Source organism: Brassica napus, chromosome C5 (assembly GCF_020379485.1).
Source record: "Brassica napus cultivar Da-Ae chromosome C5, Da-Ae, whole genome shotgun sequence".
Classification (NCBI taxonomy): Eukaryota; Viridiplantae; Streptophyta; class Magnoliopsida; order Brassicales; family Brassicaceae; genus Brassica; species Brassica napus.
The window spans coordinates 7,956,730-7,965,303 of NC_063448.1; the positions used below are offsets into that span (position 1 = coordinate 7,956,730).

Consider the following 8,574-nt stretch of genomic DNA (forward strand, 5'->3'; position numbering starts at 1 on the left):
AGTCTAAATCTATTAAATTAAGCACTAATATTAGTCAAATCAACAAATTTGTATAATTTATATTGTTTTATATATCTATTTTTGATAATTCATAAAAGCCAAAAACTTAAATATCTTATATAAATGTAAAGTATATATAAATATATCAATAATTCACTACAAGAAAATAGATATATTGTGACTAAATTTTGGTACTGTAATATTTGTCACAGATTTGTGACATTGTTGATACAATATTGTAACCTAAATTTTATGTGACAAATACGTTGTTATTTTGTCACAATGTTATGACTATTTTAACTGTAGCTAAATTTCGTCCCAATTAGAAACAAAACTGTGATAAAAGTGATAGTTGTAATCAAGGGTGACAATATTATGACCAAATGCTTGGTCAGAACTTTGTTACGAATTTGTTATGAATTGGTTGTCTTAGTTTATGATGATAGGGTGACTAAACATGAGTTAGTAGTACGAATGCAAAAATATTTTTATTTGTAGCAGAGACTGCAACCAAATGATGTAATTAACAAGCTCATTGTATTTCTAATGTATTATATAAAATTACGTAGTATCATTTTAGTCATTCGTATATATACTTTCTTTATAACAAAAATGAACATATCATATTATATTTTCAATCATTATTTTGATTGATATTTTTATAGAATTGTTTTTCTATTAGATAAAAATATTAAGTCAAAAATGAAAGCGAAATATTAACTTTTTATATATAATACCCTCTACTATATATATATCAATATATATATAATTTATACCAAATTTTTTTTTTTGAACAATTATACCAAATTTTTTTTTTTGAACAATTATACCAAATTTTTTTATATATAATTCCCTCTACAATATCACATGACATAAAAATCATGAGACTTAATAATATTTACAATGAATTATTTTACCTAAACCCTTAAAACCCATTTAAAATCTATTATTATGTAACCCTAAAAAGAGGTGCCTCTGTATATATATGTACATACTTTCTTGCACCCCATAAAAATTTAAAGCTGTCGCTGGCTTAGAGAGAGAGCATATCGTTATGGTTAAAGAAATCGAAGGAGTTTCTCTCCGATACTATCATCATTCATCCTTGACGTTGAGGTGGTGTTTGCCGGCAGCATGGTCAGTAAGAAGAACAATGGAGAAGTAAGATTGCCCAGTCAAGGGAAGAGGTGGAGTAGATCGGGGTCGGGATAAAAGAAATCATCGAAGAAGGCGAAGACAATTTCACTGTTAGATTTTGTTTAGAGATTATGGCCGGATCTGAATCGAAAATATCATAGTATAGGAAGTCTCCATATCGTTTGTTTTCTGTGCAAGAATCATAAAGTGTTAAGTTGTTAACGCTATTGTCTATATGGATATTACCTTGTATTGTATTTTTGTATATTTTAGTTATAAATAATGAATAGCTTCAAACGACTAGATGCTTCTATCAACACATAAGTAACTGCAACAATTCATGAATTAGTGAAAAACTATGACAAAGTAGTGACTAACTGCAATGGATTTATGATGATATTTAAGTTATAAAATAGACAAATTTGTGACTAACAGATAGTCGTAACTGGAGACAAATTTGTGATGATTTTTCAGTCTTTATTTGTGACAGTTTAAGACTAAAGTTCCGTTGTAATGAGTGACAGAGTTAACACGTTATCACAGTCACCATAATATGACAGTTTTGTGACATTATTTTTAGTTGATAATTATAACCAATTTGTTACTTGTATATATATTGTTACCGTTTGTGACTGAATTATTACTGTATTAATGTGTCGCAAACACAGTGACAATTTTGTTACTAACAAACATTTGTGACGATGATATTGTAACTGTTCTCAAATTGTCACAATTATGTCACAATAATTTTATTGTTACGGATTATTTAATATTGCCACTAAAAAAATCGTCATAATATAGTAATTTTCTTGTAGTGATTTGTTAATGGTTAGGTCCTACCTAAATTTAGAATAATCCACCTACTCGTTAGTCCTCTATAAAATGAATTGCCGCCTAGCGACATTTAAAAAATTGATTTGGAATAATATTGTTTTGAGATACCATTCTATTTTTATTCTATGTTAAAATAAATTATTTTAAAATATAATAACTCTTTTATTTTATTTTTTATTCTAAAATATAGTATGGTTAGAATAAAACTAAATTCTATTTAAAATGAAAATAGAATAATACATTTGAGATGATCCTAGCAATTGTTTTAAATAAATGAACACGGTAATATTATATATACAAAACACGTTCTAATCATGCTTGCTTTAAGAACAAATGAGAAGCTTTTAACTAAGATACGCATTTCATCTCGTTCCAATGGCATCTACTAAACTGTTTAAAAATGTATATCAATGACAGCGACAATAAGTCTCCTCTTTGAAGTCGCCTTAGTTACCTTCTGGAGTTTCTGTTATCGCCTTTTAAGCTATGTGACTCGTTGTCAGTTTGACCCGATCAAAATGACTATTTTTTGTATAATCATAGTAGTGCAAACAATTAGTAACTTGTATAGTTGTATGCTCCAGTTCAATAATCATCAGCGTTTATTGATATGATATCATATAGTAGTTTAGTATTATGTACGGCTATTAACACATACTAACAATTTGTATTTGGCTATTGGTTATTTGGTTAGCGCATGTCTTCGTAAATAATTATGTTACATGATCGATGTCAAATAAAATAAAATAAAATAATAATAATTATTATTATTATTATTATTAAGTTACATAGACCTCCATAAGCACATACTTGATCTGGTTCGCGGTGGGTATAATTTCCGGTTCGGATATGTGGTTATACTTTTGCGGATCATTTCTGTTATTGGCGTCTTGAGAAGTTAGAGCTCTTACAGTTTTCAAATCCGTATTCTTTCTATAGCTATGTGGTTTTGTTGGATATGGATAAATGATTATGCATGGTTTATGTTTAAGCCTTGAATCTTATTTCAATAAATGTGGAGGGTCTCTGCTTTGGTTCCTGACAAGTGTGTCTTCTCCGAGAAGGTTCTCGTATAAAGATCCAAATTATTTTAATTGTGTTATGATATGGTTGGAGTTAATGGAAGTACCCGCTTAAAGTCATGCGAGCTTTGAAGTTTCTACCAAACCAGTTCTTTGGATAGGAAGTTTCTTCAAATCCACAAACAAAATTTCCAGATTTGTTTCCATCTGTAGATTGAAGATTAGTGCGCTCTTTTCCAATGGTCACTATCCTCATGACATCCCCTTCAATTATCTCAATAATTTTGTAGGTTTAAGTTTTAGTATTCTATTTTTTGTTTGGTTCATATTCCTGTAATGTTTTCTGGTTCCAGAAGGATTATGATCTTTGTCGGCTTATGGTTCTGAAAGAAATGTGTATTTTAATATCTTTCGTGTTTTTAAATCAACCTAATAGATGATAAAAAAAGTTACATGGACCTTAGTTAAATTATTTCGAATATTGTAACTAGAGTTGAAGGTTCTATAATTTAATTTGTATTCCGCTAATTTTATATTTTATCTATAATTTAATTTGTATCACTTTTCAAGCGAATGTACATAAAAGATTCTCATTAACACGTTACTTGAAGCTTGAAGGTTCTTTATTACCTACATACACATTTTATTAATTTTGGCACACGGTAACGTTAGTTCCACGTCGATCATCTTATATAACTAACTTTCCCATTCTTCGCGAATCCAATTAATAATCTCAAGATGCTAGACTTGGATTAATCAGTTAATTAACATATTATCTCCGTTAGATGTGGTTTCCGATTCAAACACCACTAATCTACTCCTTTCGTTTCTTAAAAAATATCACTAGGACATATTTCACATTTAAAAAAAAACTGTATAATAGACTATTATATCATTATTTATTATATGATTAATTAAATAAAAATAATTTAAATAAAAACGTATTAGTTATACAAAATGATAAAACATAGATTTAATGCATAAAGTTACATTAAAAATATAGAATAATATTTTTTTGGAACATAAAATAAATTGAAAATGACACTATTAGACAGAAGTAAAAAGTACCATTTATACCGAATAAGTAGGCATGCGGTTTTGATTAATGAATTAGTAAAGCAGACCATCGACAACGAGTACTAGATTAATTAACGACACTTATACCTTAGCTAATTAAGATCGATGGCAAATGCCAAATCCAACGGCCATCACATCATTCAAATCCAAGATGTCCCCAATTAGTACACAATATCTCCATCATGAAAACCCAAAACCGCACATCGTTTCTACTAACCGATCGGTACTCTCTCCCGAATTTCGTTACCTTGTCCTATCCGTTTTCTTGTTCAACGTAATTCACATACGTCTATAGAACGATGTTTACCTAAGAGCAAAAGAATTCAACACAAACATGTAACTTTTCCTTTTTAATAAAGAACGTAACACTTACGTTTCTATAATAAATATTCACATGTTCTTCTCGAAAGTCGGAATCATCAAAATATTACTCCCTCCGTTTTACAAAGAGTGTCACTTAGACATTTTTCACATATATTAAGTAACTCATTAAAATGCATTTATGTTTTCATTAATATCACATATCTAACCAATAGTATTTTAGATAAATCGAGTTATTTATAAAATCAATACATTTTGCAATTAATTTTGAGCTGAAAAATTGTATAAATTGCATTGGTATTGTAGAATGACACTCTTTGTAAAACAAGAAAAATGAGCTAAAGTGACACTTAATACGAAACAGATAGAGTATATAATTTACACAAATTGGAAATATTTTTAGGCAGTCTAGTGAATGTATTCAATTAACACAATAAAATAAAAGTTTCTAGTAACGAATTTAAATTTCACTTTCAGTTTATAGCTTCTAGAAGACTTATCTCTATAAAGATTAAAGCGGCAACACTCTTCTCTCTCACATCATCAATTACTTCTCAACCCTGAACTGAATCACAATATCATATTTCTCTTCAACGTTGAAATTTATACGACAATATGGAGCTGATCCCTGATCTTCCCGAGCCCGTAGCCCGCGAGTGCCTCCTACGCTCCTCCTACCAGCAATTTCCTCTGATCTCCTCTGTTTCCAAACTCTGGCGGCGAGAGATCAGTCTCCCTGATTTTCTCCGACACCGTAAATCTTCAGGACACAGCCAGGAGCTTGTTGTCTTGTCCCAGGCTAGGATCAAACCTGTTTCGGAACTCGGTTCGGGAAAAACCATCCCTACTCCCGTGTACCGGATCTCTGTTCTTGAACCAGAGTCCGGTTTATGGACCGAGCTGCCTCCGGTTCCCGGCAAATCCAACGGCTTGCCTCTGTTTTGTAGATTAGCTTCTGTCGGGACGGATCTTGTCGTGATCGGGGGGCTTGACCCGGCCACGTGGCGGACCTCTGATTCTGTCTTCATCTTCAGCTTCTTGACTTCCACGTGGCGTAACGGGACGAGCATGCCGGGTGGACCACGCTCCTTCTTCGCCTGCGCTTCTGATTCTGAACGGAACGTGTTCGTCGCCGGTGGACACGACGAAGACAAGAACGCGCTGACGTCAGCTCTCGTGTACGACGTGGCAGAAGACAGATGGGCTTTACTGCCAGACATGGGCCGTGAACGAGACGAATGCACGGCTATTTTCCACGCTGGCAAATTTCAGGTCATAGGTGGTTACACCACGGTGGAGCAAGGGCAGTTTAGTAAAATCGCCGAGTCACTCGACGTCGCGACACGGCGGTGGGGAGCAGAGACTAAAGATTTTCTCGCTCCGGGGATGACTACTTGGCCTCCGGTCTGTGCAGCCGGCGGAAACGGAGTGCTTTACGCTTGCTGCCGCCGTGATCTGATGGTGATGAATGGTGACACGTGGCAGAAAGTTGGGGATTTACCTGCTGACGTGTGTAATGTATCATACGTGGCGGTAAGGAGGTCTGGTAAGCTGGTCGTTATCGGTTCGGCTCGGTACGGTGAACCAAGCGTAGGGTACATTTGGCATACGAGTGATTCTCGCTGGGAGAAGCTGGAAACGTGTGAAAAATATGAAGGTCACGTTCAAGCTGGTTGTTTCTTGGAGATATAACACGAGGATGCAAGATTGGTCGGTTGGTTTCTTTCGGTTCATGGAATCATGGTGTGACTGTACAAATATTCTATAGATATCCAAAAAAGGTTTATAAGCTTGAGTGTTAATTTGTTGTTGATTCATTTTATATTTTTGTGCTTCGTTTTGTTAATAACACAGATGAGTGTTCAATTTTCAAATCCAACAAAAAATGAGACATAACACGAGTAACACGACAACGTTGAATCGTTGTACTTTTGTCCTTTGAAGCTTCATCTTTTGTGGATCAAAAGAATAAAGTTGGGCATCTGGGCCTATTTGGGCCACATTAAGTTATTATGCAAGTTTATAAATCTACCGTTAATCATTGTTGTGTGATGTTACCGAAATTAGCGGTAGATGAATTATATACTCTCTTTTTTTTTGTAACTGAGATGAAATACATCCTACCACGACCTCTTTCAATGCAGAGCGAGAAAAGACTGATAGCTACACTCCGAAGGTAAAGAAGCCACACAAGCGTAAGAATGTAAGATGGACATAAAACCTTCTCACTATCATGTGACCTTTCAGACAATTACGCTGAAGCTCACTCGCCTGTGTTCAAACTTTTTCCGAATTGATCTTTTTGTTAATAAGTCTGCTGTATTTACTGAAGCATGTATCCACTGTACTAGGTATAAACACACACAAAAGCACAAGAGAAATGACAAACGCGAAAGAAAAGAAACTTGATTGTTACATTGCACAAGGTAGCTCTGATAAAGAAAGTGTAGAGGCTAGACAAACGCGAAAGAAAAGGAAAGACTGGTAGCTCTGGTGTAGATGATTTAGAGAATTTTCAAGAGCAAGCCAACATATGAAATCTCGTGTAGAGAGTTATGGCATCCATGTCTCCGTTGATGATTATCACACTTGTACTTAAGCCATTTTTTAAGAGCCTATAGCAGTTACACTTGCACTTTTCTGGATATTGTATACGATAAAACAACATATTTAATATTTTTATTATTATAAATAGTTTTATATAAAGAACCGATTCTCAAAAAATCATGGGTTCAAACTTCAAACGCACACAAAAGTGGACCTAATAATAATATCTAAAAGAGGTTGAACTCTTCGTCTTTATCTTTAAGTTTAGCTTTTTATGATTAGAAGGCTGTGTATGTCTGCTAAACAAGGGACTATATATGTTAAATGGTCCCAAACACCACTCGTTTTTACAATTTGTAGACTTCAAACTGATAAATTAGTAAGAGTCTGTCTGGGACGACCGATCTCCAAACTTGGTTGTTTACTTGTTTATGTGCTGTGTTGTGTTGTGTTGTACTGTATTTTCATGAACCAGGAGAATTTATAATATATATAAGAGAATGTCACCAAAGCCCAACCATTTGGGTTGAAGCCTAAAAGTAGTCAGATAGAGGCCCACATAAAACGGTAACTAAGTGAAAGTGTAAAATAAACAATTAAAATGGTTGGCGGGCATTTCTGCAAAATGCTAACGAATCTCGAATATTCCAAATATTATCTGTCACTTCCCTTTCTTTGATAAACAACGAAACAAAAGAAAAGAGGGTCACAGATTGGAGAGGTTACGTCAGAAAACAAGCTGTTACTAATCCAATTCTTAATAGGCAACTGTGTTTAAGCGTTACTTTAATTTTTTTAATCAACTCATAATCAAAGTTATTTGTTAAACAATTGAATTAGTTAATAATTGTGATTCTGTCAAGACGAGCGAGAAAACAAGTTACCGGGACTTGTGTCGGTGAGACTGAATCAGAGGAAGTGTTTAAAGAGAGTTATGGAACGTTGGATCAGAGGGACCCATACACCCCCCACCAATCCAAGAGTCGCGATCTATTTGAGGTGGTCATGGACCCCGACTTACCCGCAGGAATATTATGGGGACCGCTCCTTGACTCTTGCAAGGTCACTTGGTCTGGTGTACAATCCCAGAATCCCTCCCTTCCCTCTTCAATATAAAGCCATAACATACAAAACTATTATTTTAATACATGATTTTCCCAAGATTTGCTATCTCCCATTACGGATCAAACAATAAATTTTTAAATACCAATAAGTACCTGACACGATTCGATGGATGCTAAAATAATAAATTAAAGGACCACAGGTTCGTAAAAATATAATTCACAGCAATAAACCAAAACAACTCAACACTTCACCTCTAAAGTCTAAACAATCCGTCACTCATTTTAATGGAATAATAATAAAATACATTTCTATGGAAAAGCACTTCATCTGTATCAATTTCTTTTAATTCGCTGCAGTATTCATGTTTTGATGGAGTTTTCCACGATTTATAATAAGATAGACTGATGATACGTATCACCATTCCATGGTATTGTGACTATTGTCAATGTAAACATAGAGATGTCACCTAAATTTGGTGAGCTTTGTTAGCCTTAATTTGAAAACATTATAATTACGACAGCGACGATAATCTCTAATCATATCATGAAAAGTTATGTTACCGTGTAAAATC

At 33.8% G+C, this 8,574-nt stretch overlaps 1 protein-coding gene across 1 annotated transcript; it reads left to right on the forward strand.

The window, feature by feature from the left end:
* Window positions 1-4,908: 4,908 nt before the first annotated feature.
* On the forward strand, window positions 4,909-6,259 carry LOC106452820 (F-box/kelch-repeat protein At1g15670-like). The gene has a single exon (XM_013894995.3). It carries the CDS (start codon window positions 5,007-5,009, stop codon window positions 6,081-6,083), a length of 1,077 nt encoding a protein of 358 aa, XP_013750449.2. The 5' UTR covers window positions 4,909-5,006; the 3' UTR covers window positions 6,084-6,259.
* Window positions 6,260-8,574: the final 2,315 nt, after the last annotated feature.

Bases quoted from the DNA above. Each gene is read 5' to 3' on its own strand.
- LOC106452820 (XM_013894995.3), top strand. From the start codon at position 5,007: ATGGAGCTGATCCCTGATCTTCCCGAGCCCGTAGCCCGCGAGTGCCTC.